We start from the raw sequence: 22,323 nt of genomic DNA, 5'->3' as shown, positions 1-22,323 counted from the left end.
TCAGTACTATTTATCATTTATTACATGATGAAGTATCGGGAGATATGGATAATCTGCTTAAAACATGGGATCAGGATCTGGGACTAGAAATCTCCACAGAAACGTGGAATGATATCTGGGAAAATGCTAGAAGAATTACTATTTTTAACAGAACCCAGGCTATCCAGCTGAAGATACTTCATAGGGCCCATATAGCACTGGTTCGATTGGCAAAATTTAAGGCAGGAGCATCTCCAATGTGTCCTAAATGCAAAATAGAGGTGGGCACTCTTGTACATTGCTTATGGACCTGTCATAAGATCCGTGGATATTGGACTAAAGTAGCAAGTACCCTGACAGAAATTTTAGGAACGGAAATAAAAGTGGGCCCCGTATCTCTCCTCTTGGGCTTTTTGAACTTTCCCTCCCTGGACACGTACGGGAAGAGACTATTTTCTATTCTTTCTTTCTGTGCAAGGAAAAATATTTTGGTGAACTGGGTGGCTGAGGGCCCCCCTGGACTTTCAAATTGGCACAGATTAATTATGGAATGTGTTCCCCTTGACTTCCTTACAAATATGGTGCACCGAAAGACCGAATTATTTTATAAAATATGGCAGCCCTTTTTGAATTACATAAATACAGATATTTCGGCTATCCTAACAAGGGCTTTTATTTAATTGAGATTACAAACCTGGCTGGTCCGCGGCCCCTCGGGGGAGGAATCCCGCACGAATACAGGTTTTATTAGATAGTTGAGTTTTGTCTGTTTGTTCTTTTTTGTTGTTTTTTTTTTCATTTTTTTTTGTTGTTTTGTTTTTTTTGTCAAATTTTGGCTATTGTATATTTGAGGAGCTAATTGATCAATGTTTATATCTGAGAGTTTTGTTTATTTTTGTAAACTTGTAAAAATGTTAAATTTCTAATAAAAAAAAAGTTGCCATCTAAAAAAAAAAGCATACCAGTGAACAGGGATCATTGCTACCCATGACCTTAGCCTTGAGTTTGAGGATTATGGTCCTCAAAAACTCTTTTCCTCAGTCAGTTAAAGGCTGTGTGAGCTTATTGGATATGATGATAATTTTAATTGTGTATGACTTCACTGAGAGAAGAAAGCTCCCAAGATCTGGTAAATAATCCACAGTAATAGAGATGTACAACACGGAAACAGATCCTTCGGTCCAACTCGTCCATGCAGACCAGATATCCCAACCTAATCTAGTCCCATTTGTCAGCACTTGGCCCATATCTCTCTCAACCCTTCCTATTCATATACCCATCCAGATGCCTTGTAAATGTTGTAATTGTACCAGCCTCCACCACTTCCTCTGGCAGCTTATTCCATACAAGCATCACCCTCTGCATGAAAAGGTTGCCCTTTAGGTCCATTTAAAACTTTTCCTCTCTCACCCAAAACCTATGCCCTCCAGTTCTGGACTCACCCACCTTGTTTATTTACCCTATCCTTACCCCTCATGATTTTATAAACCTCTATAAAGTTTCCCCTCAGTCTCTGACGCTCCAGGAAAAACAGCCCAAGCCTAATCAGCCTCTCCCTATAGCTCAAATTCTCCAACCTTGGCAACATTGTTGTAAATCTTTTCTGAACCATTTCAAGTTTCACAACTTCCTTTCGATAGGAGGGAGACCAGAATTGCTCACATTATTCCAAAAGTGGCCTAACCAATGTCCTACACAGCTGCAACATGACCTTCCAACTCCTATACTCAGAGTTCTGACCAGTAAAGGAAAGCATTCCAAATGCCGCCTTCACCATCCTATCTAATTCTGGATCTCACTATTGATCTTTGTGGATGGGGAGTTTTTTGTAACTGTTTTGGAGAGAATCAGTTTTCTGGTTTGTTGAAAGTTCTATTTTGTAATCTTCAGAGAAGGAGTCAAAAATAGTTGGAGCTTAGTTTCTGAGTGGATGCCCACACAAGCTTCATGACTGAAGTCATTTTGATCTGGATTGATGGCAGTTTAGGTGGAACTGTTTCCTGTCTTGTAAATTATCTGCACGACTACAAGTAATTCGCTGGAGATGAGGTGTGGTGATGCTTTGAGAAAGATAGAGGAGAGGGTTTGTGCGATGATACAACCCTGTTTGACACCAGCTTTCATTGCGTTAAGGACTAGCTTGGCTGTAGGTGAGGATTACAGGTATATGGCACTATGGAGTGAGCAGTCAAATTTGAGGAAGATAATCCGTGAAGGCGACAAAGGATTTTTCGGGTGAGGTTAAAAAAGAGCCATGTGCAGAGGTGAGTATTGATGTCTGTGGTAACTTTGGTGGGCACAAAACTACACTAGAATTTAACCAGATAGAACATTCACACATTGACATTTTGAAAGCTCGAAGTCCTCAGTCCTTTGCAGATAAGTTATTTATTTTAAATGAAATGCCATAATTTTCTTTGTTGTGATGTCCATACTTCCAACAGTACATTCATTTTAATAAAGTATGCTATTATACGCTTAAAACGTAATCTAGAATTGTATTGTGTTGATTGGGAGGGCACGTGGTCGAGGTAAAGAACATCTACATTTTGGAAGTTAAAGAGTCAGTGTAAAATAACTAAGTGCAGATGTGAAAACTGACGGATATTTCTTAACTGCCGACGTGGCAATTCCCGGCGTGAAGCCTGGGGGTGGTGTATCTATGCTTAACTGCTTATAGTGGAAAACCCTGATGGGCTACACCTAAATGCAAAAAATACTATTACAGTAATTTTTTTCCCTGAAATCACACAAAAAGCAAAAGTATGATCAAACTCTCGTCATAATTAAAGTTCATGTGCCATTTTCCTTCTCTTATCGATCTGACAATCGTTTTCTTTTATAATACTGTTACAAGTGTTTGTTTTAATTTCTTAGTACGATGTCATGACTAAAACGTTTAAAGGCGTGCTAAAAGCACAAAATATTGGTACCCTTGATTTAAAATACCCTATTTGACCAGTTTAATAAATTCATGTAGAGAATGTGGTCTAAATCACAACCTTGATATGTAAAACCTTACACCTCAATTGCTAATTGCTAAAACAGAAAATGTAAAGTTGGTAATATCATTTTGACCTGTCCAACTTCATTGACCATTCAGTGAACGGTGGATATGTACTTCCCTCTGCACCTATTTTTTAGTACTAGAATAAAGCGAAAACAACAGAAGTGAAATTTCTTTTTAATGCATTGATTTCCGGCTATCGTATTAGATTTTCTTTATTTACCACCATTTTTTTCTTTCAATTTTATTTACATAAACTGCACAAATAGAAAATTCAAAAACCTGCCCACCACCCCTACCCCAATAAATGTTAAATGTGTTCTGTTGATTTCCCCAATTAAATTGATCTTGATTTTATAAACTCTTGCAAACTGGATCATGAGGATATACACTAACTTTTTCAATGTAGGCGGTTCTGCGGGCTCGGGTTTCACATACGTTCAGCGAATTCTTTCTGGATCTTTCCTGTGGTTGGTTATAAAATGGGCGAGAGGTCTTTTGTCTGTTTGCATTGAATGCGTGGAGCGGGGTAGAAGTGGTGTTGGCTTTATCACTGTTCCGCTGTCTGACCTGAGCAAGCCGGAGAGTGAAGGTAAGAATTCCTCAGTCACTATGGCACAGCTGCCTGGCTTCATCTTTTAGGAAAAACCTTAGTAATCGCAAGAGCTAAGTGTAGGGGCGCGCTATGATGCGGCTCCACTTTATATACATCAGATGGGAGAGAAATTTTCCAAAAGTTTCTGGGTAATTGTTCCTCTTAGAGGACAATAAACATGTTCGATTTAGTACAATCAATATGGCAATATTTTAAGTATTGATTGATATATGGCACGAAACGCTAAGGAGGACATTAAGATAGTCTTCTATCGACTATATAAAGTACAATCGCTAAAAAGTGCAGGCATTCATTAGAAAACATAACGTTGAGAAACTGCCACGCATGCAGTTTATCTGTGGGAAGAGAAGTATTTTTACGTAGTAAGATTAGATACTGTACTCCAATTCTGCGGGAGGCGCTCCTACTGCCAGCGTGGATAGATTGCGAGAATTACAAGAGTAAAGCGTAGAAAAAAGTAGAAATGACGATAGCCTTTGTTTACTATTTGCAATGTAATCCCAAGCGGTTTATAAACAAATACATGTAAAATGCGGCCCGTCTGTTGAAAACATCCAAAACATTCGTTTTCTGTAGATACTTTTGAAGATGATTATTTAGGTAATTATTGCAAAGACTGCAAGTATACAACGAACCCTTGATAAATTAGATTGATTTTTCAGAGATCTCCCCAGCTGGGGTATACATTCGGCGCCTGTAAATTGAAGGGTCTCATTCAACGTCTTTCAGGGATGATTTTCGCTCTGCTTTCTTCCAGAAATCTATGCCGAAGGACATTCGATTTATAGTAGTTTTGGCAGTTAAAATGAGTTATCCAACCAACTTTCATTTTACAGCTTGTCACCAGTCTTGTTAGTTACAGCACTTTAAGTGCATTATCCACGAACTTTCCATGTGAAGTGCGGGTTTCTGACTATATACCACTGTTTTAGCAGTGAGCTCCAAACCTTTCACATCGTCTGGATTTGAAAAAAACATTTATGTAATCCGGTTATCAATTACTTTAAATCCATTGACCTCCGTGTGAAAAGAAATGTCATTACTACCCGCTTTATCAGAGCCCTTCCTAGCACCTCAATTAAATAATCTCAGTTTCGTCAAGTTCATACAAAGGTGTTCATTGTTTTCTCATGGCAAAGATTTTTCAGTTATGGAAACATCTTTGTAATTTTCCTTTATAAACTCTCCAGTACAATCACATCTTTCTGTAAAGTGGTAACTAGAATATTATGCACGACTGTACCTGTGACCTAATCGGTGTTTTACTGAGTTCTCAGCTAAGAAAGCTGTTCTCTCTACAGTATTATCTTGACCACCTTGTACAATTGACCCATCATTTTCAGTGATCTATGGACATGCACTCCCAAGTTCCTCTGCACCTCTACGTTTTTCAGTGTTCTACCATTTATCATGGTTTTTTTTTTGCCTTTTCCAAAGCCATTATCTCATGTTTCTCTGACTGAAACTCTATTGGCCATTTTCCTCCCTGATGGGCTAATTGATATCTTCTTATAGTCTACGGCTTTATTCCTTACTTTACCCAGCTAACCTTTTTCCTTATTTCATCCGAAAGCATCCTATCTCCTATCTGCAAATTTAAATCATTAAGATACATTACAAAGGTCAAGGAACCTTCACAATACATTAGATCACTGGAAATTGTCTTGGAATCACAAGAACACCTTTCCCACAATCATTCTTTGCTTCTTTCTAACTTTAGATGTAACTTGACACATTTCCACAGAATTTTATTATTCTGACCATTACCTCATGTTGTGACTTTTTAAAGAGCCTTGCTAACGTCTATGTATTCTATACAAGATATGCTGTCCTCATTGATGCTCCTTATTAGCTTCTCAAAAAATTCCTTCAACTATTCAGTAAACCTGTCTTTTACAAGGCTCTGATGGAGTGATCCATGCTCTCCTAAATGCTGATTAATATTATCCCTAATTTTTTTCCTGCTTATTTGCCCACCACTGAGGTTCGGCTTATTGCAGCTGGCCTTACTCCCATTATAAGTCTGTGTTTTTAAAAAAAAATACCATGAGACTTTGACGCTGTGGGCTAGGCTAGCATTTATTGCCAATCTCTAATTGCCCTTGAGAAGAGGTGATGGTGATGAGCTACTTCCTTTCATATTTCTGCTGAAACACTAGGGCATGTACATGCAGAGATGCACACACCAGTGTCAATTTTTAAAATAACTTTTAAATGCAGATCTGCATTTTGTCACTGAATTAGCTATTTGTTTTTGCAAGATGGTGTTTTACAACTGTAATAACAACAAAATCAGTTAATGGAAAAATAAACTACCAAGAAAGCAACTATTTTAATAGTCAGATTCTTGAAATCCAAAATAATTTTTTTTTCCTCAGCATCTTATTAGAATGGGTGAGAATCAGTCTTGGAAATTCCAGATCCCTGTGCAAATTCACCATTGATAAAAATCATCAACTTTAATGGAGCTCAAAACAATGAATTTGGGAATAAGTGTCTGACTTTCTAACACTGAGATGGCTTTGTCAGATCTTGTTGCATAAAATCTTACCAACTTGTTTCAATCAAATACATATAGATTAGACAAAGTATGCATTCACAAATATTGATGATGCCTCTTTGGTTGGTGGCTGGAGTTAAGATTTAAAGAATGATATATGATTAACACATCTCCACTATTCTAGAAGTACCTGCAAGAAGAAAGAATTGTCAAGGACCTCTGCTATTTCCTTCCTTGCTTTCCTACACAGCCTGGAATACATTTCATCTGGACCTAGCAACATATCCACTTCTGAAGATGCTAACCCCTAAATATTTTCTTTTTATTCTCAGTATTTCTTGTTCCTCTTCTTTAATACAATGCTTAAGCAAGTTGTTCTGATTTTGGACTCTTGTTCTACTTCAGTCACTTTTAATCTTTATATCTTGTTGCCGTTTATTAGGATAATGCTTCTGGATTGTTAATGCCCCATAATCCCCATGCATCATATGACTTGGTCAGTGTAATGGAGCTTTCATGTTTGCTTTTATAAAGGGACCTTGCCTTGCCATCTGATTTTCATTATTCATCGCAGCTTGGGTGAAAGCGATCCAGTTTCTTGAGATGGCATAAATATGTTATTCATGTCCGCAAGTATAATGCTTGATTATAAAATGCTGACCCTCCGTATATCCAATGCATCATCCTTAAACACTTCCACCAACTCCAACTAGACTCCACCACCAAGAACATCTTTCCCTCCCCACCCTTCTGACTTTCGCAAGGACCATTCCCTTTGACAGTCCTTGGTTTGCACCACTCTCCCCACCAACCCCCTGACCACCCAAGTACCTTTCCGGCAACCGGAAAAGATGCAAAACCTGCCGGTACACCACCCCCCTCACCTCCATCCAGGGCTCCAAACAGTTCTTCCAGGTGAGCCGGAGGTTCACCTGCCTCTCTTCCAACCCAGTTTACTGCATCATGTGCTCCCAATGTGGTCTTCTCTACATCGGGGAGACCAAACTTAAGGAATGATTAGCTGAACATCTCAGTCGGGCCTGCATGGGCAGACCGGACCTCCCAGTCACCACCCAGTCTAATTCCCCTTCCCACTCCCTTTCCGACATGACCATCCTCGGCCTCCTCCATTGCCACAACGAACCAAACCGCAAATTGGAGAAATAACATCTTATGTTCCAGCTGGGCAGCCTATATCCCGGAGGACTCAACATTAAGTTCTCCAATTTCAAATAACCTCCCCTCCCATCCCTGACTCCCTTTCCAGCTCCTCCCCCTGCCTTCCACTCCTCCCTGCCACCAACCAGATTTATTCCTCCCATTGACCAACCAGGTCATAACCACTACCTGTCTTCACCTATCCCCACTTCACCACCCTGCCGCCACCACCTCCTTTATCTGCAGCTCCCCCTACACACACACCCTGAGTCCTGAAGAAGGGCTACTCCAAAAACATCAACTTCTCCACCTTCTGATGCTGCCTGGCTTGCTATGTTCTTCTAGCCTCCTGCCTGTCTACCCTATATATTTTGAGCTTGCTTAGCAGACTATTGGTGCTGTTGTACCAGAAGCATAAATGGAAGTTGCCAAAATCAAATTGTGGTAATTCTGTAAGCTGCTTGATGTAAGTTGTTCAATACATTGCCACAGGCCACATTTAAATAACTCAGGAATCCCAGTGTGTTCCTCATTAGTGCATTGTCACTGATTTTGTGGGGTGTGATCTCTTGGCATATGCATGTGCACTTTGTTGGTGCAACTGTTCAATGAAAGACAAAGTGTTTTTACAATTGTTGAGGGCTTTAATTCTTTGGCCAAAATATCCTGGAAAAATCTTGGTAACAAAAGATCAATATGTGTGGAGTACATTTATCTGTATTGTAGATGTGAGTAAGGTGTTTTTACAAAAACCATGCATGTAGTTAAGGTAGTTTGTAATTTCTGTTGAACAGCCTTAAAGTAGAACTATTAAGTTGAAGGCCTAATATATCTTAAAAAAAACTGAATTGTTTGAATCTTGATAGATCTTGAGATGAGTAAGGCAATTGTATAATTTGATTATGTATTATCAATGTAACCAGTTTCTATAATTTAGATTTACAAATGTTTCGATTAGATGTGTTAAAAATTAATACATTCAGCAGGACATTAGATAGTTGTGTGATGACTGAGATCAAAATTAACTAGAATCCTGTTTGCATGAAACACACAGGCAGAGAATGAAAGTTTTTTTTGGGTCCATGCTTCTCCCCTTCCATGCAGTGTAATGCATTGCTATAATAGACAATAACTGAATGAACTGTATAGCCTTCATTTGTATCTATTATATCTTTCAGAATGAACTTGGCAAAGATGCACGTCCCTTTGAAAAGATTTCAAGTCTGCAAACTTTCGATTACCCTATGTACGGGTTTGACTGTTAAAGTTCTAAGCAGTGTCAGTAACATAAATGTTAGCCATCAGTTTGTTTTGCTTGATGGTGATTTAATCCATGTCTTCCTTTACTAATCTTGCAAGAAAAGGCAGGGTTTTCATAGGACTGGAGCTTGTCAATTTTCACCAAGTGGATCAGCTGTAAGCAGAAACATCAGAGGCAGTTAGTCCCAGTTCAACATACTTTATTTTCTCCCATTGCTTAATGAGTGTGAACGAGAAGTATAATTTTTTTCTGCCAATTGTGATTCAGGAGTAGTACTTTCTGTCATTTCAAGTCACATTGAGAAAAAGTCTAACCTGACACCCTAGCACAGTTCTGCAGAATGTTGTGTTTCAGGTACACATGTAACTAAGGTCTCATCTTCTTCCTTCTTAGCTGGATATAGTAGGTTTTATAACATTGTTTTGAAATTACACCTTGAAATAGATGATCTAGTCACTCTCCCATTGCTGTTTGTAAGATCTTAATGTGTGCAGTTGGCTTTGCAATTCTTACACTGCAACTACAATTCAGACGTACTTAACTGAAAGTGAAATATTTTGATATATCCAGAGGTTTGGAGGAATACTGCATAGTAGAAAATTTTTATCCATCTTTTTCAGGAGAGCTGTGACTTTATGAAAGTTATGGTTAAGGTTGAGTTTGGTATTGTCTTATATAGAAGCCTGTTTCTTCTAGATTAATAAAATAAGAATTTTTGAGATTATGCAGACATATTCAGCCTTGAGAACAATTTTTTGAAACATTCTATCATTTCAGCAATTTTAAAGTTTGAACAGATGAGCTTTACATAATTTTAAAAATTCATGCTGTAGTTGCCATACTTTGCACTTTATTATAATTTACTATTGGTATTTTCATTTCAATGTTTTTGGAGGACATAGTTTTTAAAGTTATTTTTAATTGCAAAAGGTGTTATAATTTATTTCATCTTGTCAATTATGTGGAAATCAGGGAAGAATTTTCACTGCATTTACTTGCACTATCAACATCTAGATAAATGCAGGGACTAAATGGTAATGATCAGTCATTATAGAATGCTTTACAAACATTAAAATGAAGGGAAACAGTCAGTCAGATACATACGAGATCACAAAATTCAAGAGACCACTGCTTAATCCTATAACCTTATTTTTCTGCACTTTACATTTCTTATTGCTGATATAATTACTATAAGACCATAAGAAACAGAGCAGAATTAGGCTACTTGGCCCATCGAATCTGCTCTGCTATTTGATTATGATTGATATGTTTCTTAACCTCAATCTCCTACCATCTCCCTGTAACCTCTGATCCCCTGACTAATCAAGAACGTATCTATCTCTGTCTTAAACACACTCAATGGTTTGGCCTCCACAGCCTTCTGCTCCGGTAAGTTCCACAGATTAAGCACCCTCTAGCTGACGAAAGTTTCCTCGTCTCACTTATAACAGGTCATCCATTCATTCTGAGGTTTTGTCCTTTCACTAAGATATAAGCAGGCAATACTACAGATTCAGGTTTAACAATAAGAGATAAGTTTTTAGTCAAAAGAAACAAAATAAAATAGAATAAACCAACTATTTACACATATCACATACTTAAAGATCTCCAAACTCAGTAAAAATACAATCCCATTAATTCCAACAATATCCCAATAAGGTATTCAAACACCACAGAGAATGCTTTTCTTGATCCCACATAAGGTTTGACTGAGCTGTTGCTTCAATTCCAGGCCATGAGAATCTGGAAGGCTCTTCCTTGATTTGTCATAAAACTGAGCCTAGAATTATGCAGCTTGACATAACCATTTCAAAGCTTTAATCAAATACTAAATAAAAGCAAAATACTATGGATGCTCGAAATCTGAAATAAAACAGAAGTGCTGGAGAAACACAGTCAACCCAGTTGTGGAGAAGTCATATTAGACTTGCAATGTTAACTCTGTTTCTCTCTCCAAAGCTGCAACCAGATCTGCCAAGTTTCTCTAAGACTTCATGTTTTTATTTTAACTAACATTTCTGCTCTGGATATTTTTAAACTAAACGCCTTGACTAAAGTAACCTGTTTTTATCAACTCTAAGCTATCTTTTCCCTTTCTCGGTAGCAATTGTTAAGCATCCTGCAGAACTGTTCAACTGAATCAAAAAAACCCTTTTTGTTTCAAGCTATGGATGTTTCCCCCAAAAATCAATTGCTGGCTCTTCTTCTAAATGCCTGATGTATTATATGTTCACCTTGTTCATTTGTAAACTCTCCCAAAGTAAACAAATTCTCATTCTGCTCCAAAACTGTCTTTCTCAGACTTTTTTAAAAGGACATCACCATGGCTAATAAAATACTTACAAGTTAATCATAAACTCCTTCAGGCACACAAAAATATCAAGCCAGAAGTTCAAAGTCAAAACTCCAATGTCAGAAATAAACAATATTATAATATATATAAAGCACATTATAGATACGCTATTTCAAAAAAATATTTGTTTGTTGACAAAATTCCGGTTGGAATGCCATGCTTCTAGGAATTCTCATGCGTGTCTCTGTTTGGCTTGCACTAGGATGAATGTGTTGTCCCAGTCGAAGTGGTGTCCTTCCTTATCTGTATGTAAGGATACTAGTGAGAGAGGGTCATATCGTTTTGTGGCTAGTTGATGTTCATAGATCCTTGTGGCTAGTTTTCTGCCTGTTTGTCCAAGGTAGTATTTGTTACAGTTCTTGCATGGTATTTTACCACCCCATTTACCACCCCCTGAGAAAAAGAAAATGACATCACCATTGGAAATTACATCACCAGTCAAAGAAAACCCAAACATATAAACAGAAAGCAGGAAACATCAGCAGTGCTTTGTCTGGAAGCTCACTGAATATGTTACCTAGTATGGTGATGAAACATTTGAAAATGAACCTTTCAGCTCAGCGAGCAAACCTACATCCAGAACCTCAATCTGAGCTACAAATCTTCTCAAAACTCACTAGTATTGCACCTTACTGAATGGGGTTTAACTGGATTTTAGCAATACACAAAATTCATAAGTAGGGTTAAGCAACCTCACTGGTCTTTAAATAGAATATTTTTACATTGGTTGAATGTCAGTTGTCTTTATTACGAAATAAAAGCACTGATTTAAAAAAAAAATTAGCTTCGATCTTTATTTATATATGTTTGTCCCAGTCATTTCTTTCACTAACAGTAAAATTTTAAAGTTAAAAGTGAAGGGTTTTACTTTCTTTCATGTATGTGAGAATTCTTCAAAGTGAGGTTGCTTACCCTGCTTGATGTCTTCTACGTTGCTAGATTCTGCAAGTCCATTTGACTCGCACAGATGTTAGGAAAGAGGAAGTCAGTGCTCGATGATTTGCCCGATCTTTAAATAGCTTGCTTCGATGTTATCAGCAAGTCCCACTCATTAAAAATCCATCTCAATGTGAGGATGTTAAGTACTTGCTCAGCAAGGTTATTAACAGTAACATCTAGCTTTTAAAACATTTTTGTAGTTTTAAAGATGTAAGTTATTTGAAACAGCACATTGAGTGGTACCTAAATGAGAACGAGTCAGTTTAATTATTGGAGTCGAGATCAAGGCTAAATGATCCCTCATGCCAGCATGAGTGCTAGATTCTCAACTGGAATCAGCTGCTGAAAAGCCATTTCTTTGTTTTTTTTCATTTCCATTATATTTTTCTTCTCATGTTTGTCGAAATTCCCAATTAGTATTCTGCAACAATGATGAATGGCTCATTACTCAAATAGTTAATGCTCCTTTGCGTCTGTGTTGCCAACTCGTGGAAGTCTCTTTTGATGTTTATCATGGTTAAACCCTTCAAAACCAACAGCATCTTCCAAATCTTTAATCTATACAACTTGGAAGGATAAGGCCAGCAGATTATAGGAAGTGGTTACAGAATCACCATCTGTAAAATCCTGTCCAAGCCACAAACCATCTTGATGTAAAGCTATATCACTGCTCCTTGACTTTTTTTATTAGCTGATGGGATATGGAAAATGTTAGCTAGGTCGGCATATATTGTCCATCCTTAATTCTCTTGAGAGGGTGGTAGTGAGCTGTCTTCTTGAGCTGCTGTAGTCCCTGGTGGTGTAGGGAGATCCATGTAATCATGTGAGGAAGAGAGCCCCAGGGTTTTGACCTAGAAACAGTGAAGGAATAGCAAAATAATTCAAAATCATTACTATATCTGGCTTTGAGACTAATTTACAAGTGGTGGTTGTATCTTGGACCTGTGCTCTTTTCATTCTAGGTGGTTGTGGATTTGGAAGTTGGTTTTGGATGAACCTTGATGAGTTACTTTAGTGCATCTTGAAGATGATACATGCTGTTGCCACAGTGTTGGTGCTGAAGGATGTTGTGGGATCAAACTCTTGAAACTTCCCTTCCTAACAGCACTATGGGTAGACCTAAACTCAAGGACTTTCGTTTATTCAAACATTCATGTGATGGATGTATCGCTGACTGGGCCAGCACTTGCTGTCCCTAGCTCCCCTTGAGAACATATAAATAAGGAATAAGAGTAGGCTAACTTGGCCTTTGAGCCTGCTCCGCCATTCAGTTAATCTGATTTTATGCCCAATTCTATTTATCTATGTCTTAAAAATATTGAAAGATTCTGTAACCACTTCCTTTTGAGGAAGGGAATTCCAAAGACACTCAATCTTTTGAGGGGGAGAAAAGTTTCCTTGTTTCTGTTTAAAATGAGCACCCCCTTATTTTTAAACACACAATATTCTTTCAATATTCACACTGTTAGGTACTCTTAGGATCTTGTGATTCAATTAAATTACCTCTGACTATTTTAACCTCCAGAGGATATTGGCCTAGCCTGTCTAGCCTTTACTTACAAGGCAAACTAATGTCCTTTGGGGAAGGAATCTGCCATCCTTACCCGGTCTGGTCTACATGTGACTCCAGACCCACAGTAATGTTATTGACTCTTAACTACCTTCTGGACAAATTAGGGATGGCAGTGAATGCTGCCTAGCCAGTGGCGCCCACCGCCCGAGAATGAATAAGGAAAACCACTCATTCTAAGTATTAGTCTATGGACTTCTCTGGACTGCTTCCAATACATTAATATACTCCTTAAAGTAAGGTGATAAGACTTCAAGTGTGGTCTCTATAATGCCAGAAAGTGGGAGTAAACCTCTGCCATGCATGTGATGTAGGTTAAGAGAGTTACAGATATTTATTGAAGGAATAGTGACTTATTTTCAAGAATGTGACTTGGAGAGGTACTTGAATGTGGTGATGTTCCCATGTATTTGCTGATCTTGTCCTTCTAAATGGAAGTGGTCAAGGGTTTGGAAGACGTTGTCTAAGTATCCTTGTTAAATTTACGCAGTGCCTCTTGTAGACGTTATATACTGTTGTTATTGTGCATCGGTGGTGGAGGGGGTGGATGTTTGTGGTTGTTGTACCAATCATTCACAGTGCTTTGTCCTGGATAGTGTTGGAACTGCATTCATCCAAGCAAATGGAGAGTTTTCCATCACACTTCTGACTCATGGCCTTTAGATGGTGGACAGGCTTTCGGGAGTCAGGAGGTGAGTTACTCTCTGCAGGATTCTTAACCTCTGATCTGCTCTTGTAACCAATATATTTATCTGGAAAGTCCAGTTAAGTTTCTTGTCAGTAGTAACCCCCAGGATATTGAAGATGTGGTATTCAGTGATGGTAACACCATTGAATGTCAAGGAGTTTTGGTTAGATTCTCTACTGCTGGAGGTAGTCATTTCCTGGTGTTTGTGTAGCACAAATGTTACTCGTCACTTTTTGACTCAAGCCTGGATATTGACCATTTGCTGCATTTGGACACTGGTTCCTTCAGACTGCAGCAGTTCAAGGAGGCAATTCACTATCATCTTTTCAAGTGCAACAAGAGCTAAGCCACTTAATGCGAACAAATAAATAACAACCTCACACAATGCTGCTGGATGGACTTGCTTGATTTTGACTCTGTTTTCTTGTTGCCGCACATTCCACACCATTGTTCCATACACCATTTCCCTTCAGATTTGAAAACCTTCATAATGATGTGCTAGTTTTCAGAAAATTGGCAATAGTCCTATGAAATGCAGATAATAAAACATAGACCATGTAACAATCATAGAGTGAAAGACAATTTTGGTATTTGATTCATTTTAGATAATTAGTGGAAGATGGATGAGCAAATAAAATAGCCCAAACTACTTACGTAGTCTGAAGCTGCTAGGAACTGACCAATATTATTTTAATTTACTCAATTGAGCAAGTACTAAGGACAATAGTTCATAGTCAATAGTTCTCTTTTATACATACATATCAGGTGCCGATGATGTCATGGACCTAACTGTTATCTTTGTTAAAATAAGAGCAAAATATTGTGGAGACTGGAAACCTGAAATAACAACAGAAAATGCTGGAGGAATTTGGCAGCATCTGTGGAGAGAGAGAAACAGAGATAATCAAAAGTTTGAATAAAAAGACTCTTCGTAGAATAGAAACTTTAGAATCCCCACAGTGTGGAAACAGGCCATTAAGCCCAACAGCTCCACACTGACTCACCAAAGAACATCTCATCTAGACTCACGCTGTCACTGTAACCCTGCATTTCCCAATGCCAATCCACCAAACCTTACACACCCATGGACACCATGGGCAATTTAGCATGGCCAGTCCACCTAACCTGCACATCTTTGGACTGTGAGAGGAAACCTGAGCACCCAAAAAAAACCCCACACAGACATGGGAAGAATGTGAAAACTTCAAACAGTCACCCGAGGCAGAAACTGAATCCAGGCTCCTGGCACTGAGCCAGTACTGGTAACCACTGAGCCACCATGCTCAGTGTGCTTTGTTTGCAAAGTGAGGACTTTGTGTTTTGACATATGTTGTGCCATATTACGAGCTAAAGTGACAATCCTAATTCGACATTCAGTGTAATTCTTTGCACGTTCAGGATTATATACTGGATGTTATGCAATTACAGAATTGCATCTAATGTTGGTTACTATATTGTAAACTTTGCAAGTGCAAATGTACAAAGAATTACACATTTTCTATTTTTTCTTACAATCCAGATTGGGAAATGGCAGAGAGTTCCTAATCAGACCAACCCAGTAAAGTGGCTGATTCTTGCCTGAGGAGGCTCATAAAGGCAACATTTATTTAGCTGTATTTTATATTTCTTTGTGGCGCTCAGCTGGCACAGTCTCATCTGCAAACCCCTGCACCTTTCCCCAGTCACCACAACAGGATGTAGCTGCTGTCACAATGTAACTGCTATTTGAGGGCATCCTCTGGGATGCATGATTTTCTGTCATGTCCAGGATAGGTTGGAAGTTGATGAAGGGATGCGGTTATTCATACAATTTAGCTAGATTTCTTTCTGTTTGGACTGCTGTGAAATTAATCTTGATGACATATTGTCCTGCTGGAAATTTACAAGAAGTTGAAATCGGGTCTTCTGAGAAATCATTGCATTTTTCAATTTGTAAATACTCCTAATATTTAAGAATAGGCTTTATGTATTTCTAAACTCTGTACTTCAAAATAATTGTGTTCCATTCTCTATCCAACAGTTCTACTAACTTGTATTTACTGGACAAAACCATGGAGATAAAATTAGTGGTCCTCAGCCTGCTACTTGCTGTGGTAACAGCAGATCCTATGATGTTGAAAGAACATGGCTCCATGCTGGCAGACAGCACTATAAACCTGGCCCTTAATCTTTACAAGACAATAGCCAAAGATCGGAAGTTATCATCTCAGAACATCCTCTTTTCACCTGTGGTGGTGGCTTCCTCTTTGGGGGTGATGTCTCTGGGTGCCAAAGACAAAACAGCCAACCAGGTGAAGTCCCTTCTCAACATTAACATGCGTGATGATGTTTTTCATCCAGCATTCTCAGAATTGTTCAATGAGGTGAGCAATGAAACAATCCGCAACACCACTTGGAAGATTGGCAGTCGCCTCTATGGACCAAGTTCAGTTAAATTCAGGGATGACTTTGTTCAGAAAAGCAAGACGCACTACAGACATGATCATTCCAAGATAAACTTCAGGGATAAGAGGAGTACAATCCAATCCATCAATGAATGGGCCTTTCAGACAACAGAGGGAAAGCTAGGAGAAATCATAAAGGATATGTCTAATGTTGATGGTGCCTTATTTGTTAACGCCATGTACTTTAAACGTAAGTATTGTATTTGGTATTAAAGATTTTGTATTAAATGGTGACAGTGATTATATATAAATATTCAGTGACTCTGTACTTGACTACAAACTTACTTGTAATTATTTTTTTTTCAGCACACTGGGACGAGAGGTTTCATGACACCTTGGTTGATAAAAGAGGTTTTATGGTGACTAGAACCCATACTATTTCTGTACCTATGATGCACCGCACAGGCAAGTGTTAGAAATTTGAAACATGTTTCTGAATCTCACAGCCTAGGACAGTCCTAGATTTGATCCATAAAGATTTTGTAGCCTTGGTGACTTTATGGGTGTTGCATTTCATTCCACTGCTGTGAGTTAGAAACATTTCTCAGGGTGTTAGTGAGAGCAATTTCAACTGAAAATGTGCTTGTTTAGACAACAAAGGAGAAAAGGCGAAGCTTGATAGATATTCTTTAAAGTCTGATAGCTTTGGAATATTAGCTGAGAAAGCTGACGTATGAATGATGGCTACCTAGGCAAGATATCAAAGTACACCAGACAGCTTTAACACCTCCAGTGACGTAACTGCTTGCAGTAAAGTGGAGAGTACTTGCAAAATTAAAAAGATATGTGTATATTTGTGGAGAAGAAGTTTTGTATTTTCCATTAAATTTTTTATATCAAGATGCTCAACGAAATAGAGCATTAATCCAAATTATTCCAACTGCTTTGTGTTAAAACCTGTCTTTTGTTTGGAATTGTAGATCTTATGTTATTTATCTACTGTGATCTTTAATTACAATGATAATTTAGAGCTCTGCATTGAAGTGCTTGTCATTTTTGACACGTGACTACCAATTAATTTTTCAGGTCTGTATAATTACTATGAAGATGAGGTAAATAAAGTACAAATTCTTGAGATGCCTCTGGCTCACAAGTTTTCCAGCATGATTTTAATACTGTCTCGTCACGTGGAACCTCTGGAAAGAATAGAGAAGTTACTAACAAAGGAACAACTCAACAATTGGTTTAGCAAGATGCAGAAACGTGCTATTGGTATCTCTCTTCCCAAAGTCAACATTGAAGTCAGCCATGAGCTACAGGTAATATCTGTAAATTAATAGCTTTTGCTTAACTAACTAAATTAATGAAAATTTGACTTTGTAGATAATTTACAATGTTAAAAATATCATGTAAACTTAACATAAGAAATTAACATATTCAATTAAGGACGTATTTTACTCTCTAAACTTCAACAATTCATCGCTAGGTGTATTTGTAAAACACTATGGAGCCTTACTCACTGCTCAAAGATTATTCTGGAGAACAAGCATCTTTTTTCCATGAAACCCCTCCCCCCCTTTTTAAAATCTGTTTATGCCTTCTACACCCTCACTCACTTGCAGAAGGAGCTAATTGATGTCTTTATCACTAAGAATTATACATCTATTCAGCTACCTTTGCCACATTCTTCCTTCCCCTTGACAATTCTAAACTTTCAAGGTTCATTCTTTTATTTCTTATCTGAAAATTCTGTTCTATATTGCCTCATGACCTCTCCAAATTCAAGCTGTTCAAGAAATTATTCCTTAATCCTTTGTATAGTAAACTGGAGACCACAAGATACTTCTTTCTGAACCTTAGACTAGCTAACATTTCAATTTTCCTCCCCAAAACTGACAAATAATTTCCCAAATCAAAAATAACTTGCTCTGTCTTGTCAAATCTTGTCTTTTCAAAGTTTATGGACTGTTATCAAATCCATAAAATACCATCATTTCTGAGAAATCCATGTTATATCTTCCAATTGTACTTCACACTTTACTACAGATTAAAATGGCCCACATAAAAGTCATTAATTGCATGCTGTTTCCTTGTTCTTCGTAACTTTAATGCTGCCTTTGATGTAGCAGCATCTTTGACCGACATGCCTCTTCTGTTGTCCAGCTCATTGGGACTGCTTTTACATGGTTCAACTCTTGTCTGTTCTGTCATAGACTGAGAATACAAAATGTTTTTATTGCTTCCAGACCTTAATCACTGGAATTTCTAAAATATTTAGAAAAAGATATTCTGCCTTTTGGCAAAATTATCTGAAGAGAAATCTGGTGACCTTTCTGAATCTCTCCATTATTTATGTGTTTTCAGATTACTTGTACAACATGCAGCCATGAATAAGTTGCAATTTCTTACAGTTAAACTTTTGAAAGCCCAGAGTCACAGGCGCTGGCTCTAGCCACAAAGTATTTTTCTGGCAACTCCATCTCTATTGCCCTCTTCCTTTTTAATATCCTCCTTAAATCAACCTCTTTGGTCAAGAATTTAAACTGGCCAGAACTGGGAGTAAAATAAAATTAATAAACTATGGATAACATGATTAACAGAAACGGATGATTTGAGGGATCCAATGGCCTAGCTTTTTCCTCATGTTCCAGTTATCCTACAAAGTAGTTTAGATTGACAATCAGGTCCACAGCATAAATTTGGTACTATGTTCATAATAAATTAGAATATCACTTTTTAAACACATTTTACATAGAAAACCTTGCAGCTATCAGATGCTGAGATCTATTTTGTTTATTTTAACTGGATAGTTAGTATAGTTAATGTTGGACGTATGGTTAGTATGTTTGCACTTGACACAAAATTTGGAGGTGTAGTGGACAGTGAAGAAGGTTACCTGAGAGTACAATGAGATCTTGATCAGATGGACCAATGGGCTGAGAGGTGGCAGATGGAGTTTAATTTAGATAAATTGTGAGGTGCTGCATTTTGGAAAGGCAAATCAGAGCAGAACTTAGACACATTTTAGTAAGGTCTTGGGGAGTGTTGCTGAACAAAGAGACCTTGGAATGCAGGTTCATAATTCCTTGAAAGTGAAGTCACAGCTAGATAGGATAGTGAAGAAGGCGTTTAGTGTGTTTGCCTTTATTGGTCAGAGCACTGAGTATAGGAGTTGGGAGGCTGTGTTGTGGCTGCACAGGACGTTGGTTAGGCCACTTTTGGAATATTGAGTGCAATTCTAGTCTCAAGGATGTTGTGAAACTTGAAAGAGTTTAGAAAAGATTTACAAGGATGTTGCCAGGGTTGGAGGGTTTGGACTATAGGGAAAGGCTGAATAGGCTGGGGCTGTTTTACCTGGAGTGTTGGAGGCTGACAGGTGATCTTACAGAGGTTTATAAAATCATGAGGGGTATGAATACAGTAAATAGACAATGTCCTCTCCCTGGAGTGTGGGAGTCCAGACTAGAGGGCATTGGTTTTGGGTGAGAGGAGAAATGTGTAAAAGGGACCTAATGGCAACTTTTTCACACAATGGGTGTTACATGTATGGATTGAGTTGTCTGAGGAAGTGGTGGAAGCTGGTACAATTGTAACACTTAAAAGGATGGGTATATGAAAAGGAAGTGTTCAGAGGGATATGGGTCAAGTACTGGCAAATAGGACTAGATTAGTTTGGGATATCTGGTAGGCATGGATGAGTTGGACTGAAGGGTCTTTTTCCATGCTGTACATCTTTATGACTCTATGGATTGAACTTTAGATTATTGATATGAAGAGTGAGTTACTCTGAGGTAACCTCTGCTGTCCACTATACCTCCAATTTTGGTGTCATCTGCAAATGTACTAACTATACCTCCTATGTTCACATCTAAATCATTTATATAAATGATGAAAAGCAGTGGACCCAGCACCGATCCTTGTGGCCTCCAATCTGAAAAACAATCGTTCACCTGAAAAGCAGTGGACCCAGCACTGATTCTTGTGGCACACCACTGGTCACAGGCCTTCAGTCTGAAAAGCAAACCTCCACCATCACCCTCAGTCTTCTACATTTGAGCCAGTTCTATATCCCAAATGGCTAGTTCTCCCTGTATTCCATGAGATCTCACTTTTCTAACCAGTCTCCCATGAGGAACCTGGTCAAATGCCTTACTGAAGTCCATATTGATCATGTCTACCACTCTACCCTCATCAATCCTCTTTGTTACCTCTTTAAAAAAACTCAGTCAAGTTTGTGAGACATGATTTTCCACGCACAAAGCCCTGACGATCCCTAATCAGTCCTTGCCTTTCCAAATACATGTACATCCTGTCCCTCAGGATTCCCTCCAACAACTGATGTCAGGCTCACCGGTCTATAGTTCCTTGGTTTTTCCTCATCACCTTTTTTGAACTAGTGGCATCATGTTAGTCAACCTCCAGTCTTCCAGCACCTCAACTGTGACAATCGATAATACAAATATCTCAGCTTCCCACAGAGTTCTAGGGTACACCTGATCAGGTCCTGGGGATTTATCCACTTTTAGGCTTTTCAAGACATCCAGCACCTACTCCTCTGTAATATGGACATTTTTCAAGATGTCACCATCTACTTAATGCTTCTTACGTTCAGTTTAATTACAGATATGTCGAGCACGTAACCCGATGGTTAACTGAATGCTTGCAGTGGAATAAAGTGAAGATTTTTTAAAAAGCGCGTATGAATAAGATATTGTTTAGATAATGCTTTTACTTTATTTTCTAGTGACAAATTTGTGTTTATTTGCAGCATAACTAGTTTTGCTTTGCTTATGGTTGTTTTCAATTTTTTGAAAATCTTCTTTCTTTGTTTCTTAGAAACATCTGCAAGAGCTTGGTCTGACTGAAGCTGTAGATAAGAACAAAGCTGACTTCTCTGGTATCACAGGGAAGAGGGATCTACACTTGTCCAACATGCTCCATGCTACTGCTATTGAATGGAATATTGAAGGAAATCCTTATGATACAGGCATACATTCCCATGAGGCAATGAAATCACCCAAGCTCTTCTATGCAGATCATCCCTACATCTTCCTAGTCCGAGACAAGAAAACCAACTCTATACTCCTTATTGGAAAGTTAGTTAAACCAAAAGGCAATGACCATGATGAGTTATAAACTTCAATTGAATAAATGCAGCAATATTCTGTATGTATATTAATGACCTCACATTTAGATTACTTATGACATGGGGGTGGTGTAAGAATCATTCCTGTTATTGTGGTTCCACAATGTTGACCCTGTGGGGTAAAAAAGTGTTGATTGTGTTGAATTCTAATGCCTGTGATTATGGCAGTAGACAAACTGTCCAAACAAATGCATTTTGTTCCACAAAAAATAAGAATATTTAAAATCAAGATTACTAAATGCATCTTAGTGGCATCAGAGTTTAAGGAATTTACCAACTTATAATGATATATGATAAACCTATTATCATGGGATCAATCATTACACACACAATTCTATTACCTGTTCCTGTCATTTTGTTTTCATTTGAACAGCTTTGTAGATCCCTAAATATACTATTTGTAAGATCAAGAGAACAAAAAATTATAATCTATATGATTCATATCTTCATTTCATGTAAATTAATTCATGAATATTTTAGTCATTCTCTTCTTCAACAACAGATACTACCTATGTGTGCATGAGTTTGTTTAGGAAGTGAGGTTGTTAATATCACCAAGAAAAGAATATTTTCCTTCTGTGGAACATAGTCTGTTTGTAAGTGAATACAATTCTTCGGCAGACAGTGTTACATCTATTTTTCCACATATTTTGGTAGGCTGGATCATTCAGAATAACCTTGTCTCATTTTTACCATTCTTAATAAAAGGAACAAAAAAGTTA

The 22,323-nt window shown here is 38.0% G+C and overlaps 1 protein-coding gene across 8 annotated transcripts in view; it reads left to right on the top strand.

Annotated features, from left to right (window-relative positions):
- The window catches only part of LOC122557511 (serpin H1-like), a 37,449-nt gene extending 15,126 nt beyond the window's left edge, over positions 1-22,323 (top strand). For 2 of the 8 annotated variants that reach the window (XM_043705260.1, XM_043705259.1), the window contains 5 exons: positions 8,439-8,506; positions 16,092-16,705; positions 16,822-16,920; positions 17,542-17,774; positions 21,292-22,323. In XM_043705260.1, coding sequence (XP_043561195.1) covers positions 16,123-16,705; positions 16,822-16,920; positions 17,542-17,774; positions 21,292-21,591 — 1,215 coding nt within the window. In that variant the 5' untranslated portion in view covers positions 8,439-8,506; positions 16,092-16,122 and the 3' untranslated portion in view covers positions 21,592-22,323. Of the gene's footprint in view, positions 1-3,469; positions 3,579-7,706; positions 7,727-8,438; positions 8,507-14,031; positions 14,076-16,091; positions 16,706-16,821; positions 16,921-17,541; positions 17,775-21,291 lie in introns of those variants that run through there. The other 6 variants (XM_043705263.1, XM_043705257.1, XM_043705258.1 and 3 more) reach the window with 5 other exon arrangements.

This window comes from Chiloscyllium plagiosum, chromosome 15, assembly GCF_004010195.1.
Source record: "Chiloscyllium plagiosum isolate BGI_BamShark_2017 chromosome 15, ASM401019v2, whole genome shotgun sequence".
Lineage (NCBI taxonomy): Eukaryota > Metazoa > Chordata > Chondrichthyes > Orectolobiformes > Hemiscylliidae > Chiloscyllium > Chiloscyllium plagiosum.
This window is presented reverse-complemented; position numbering and strand designations above follow the sequence as displayed.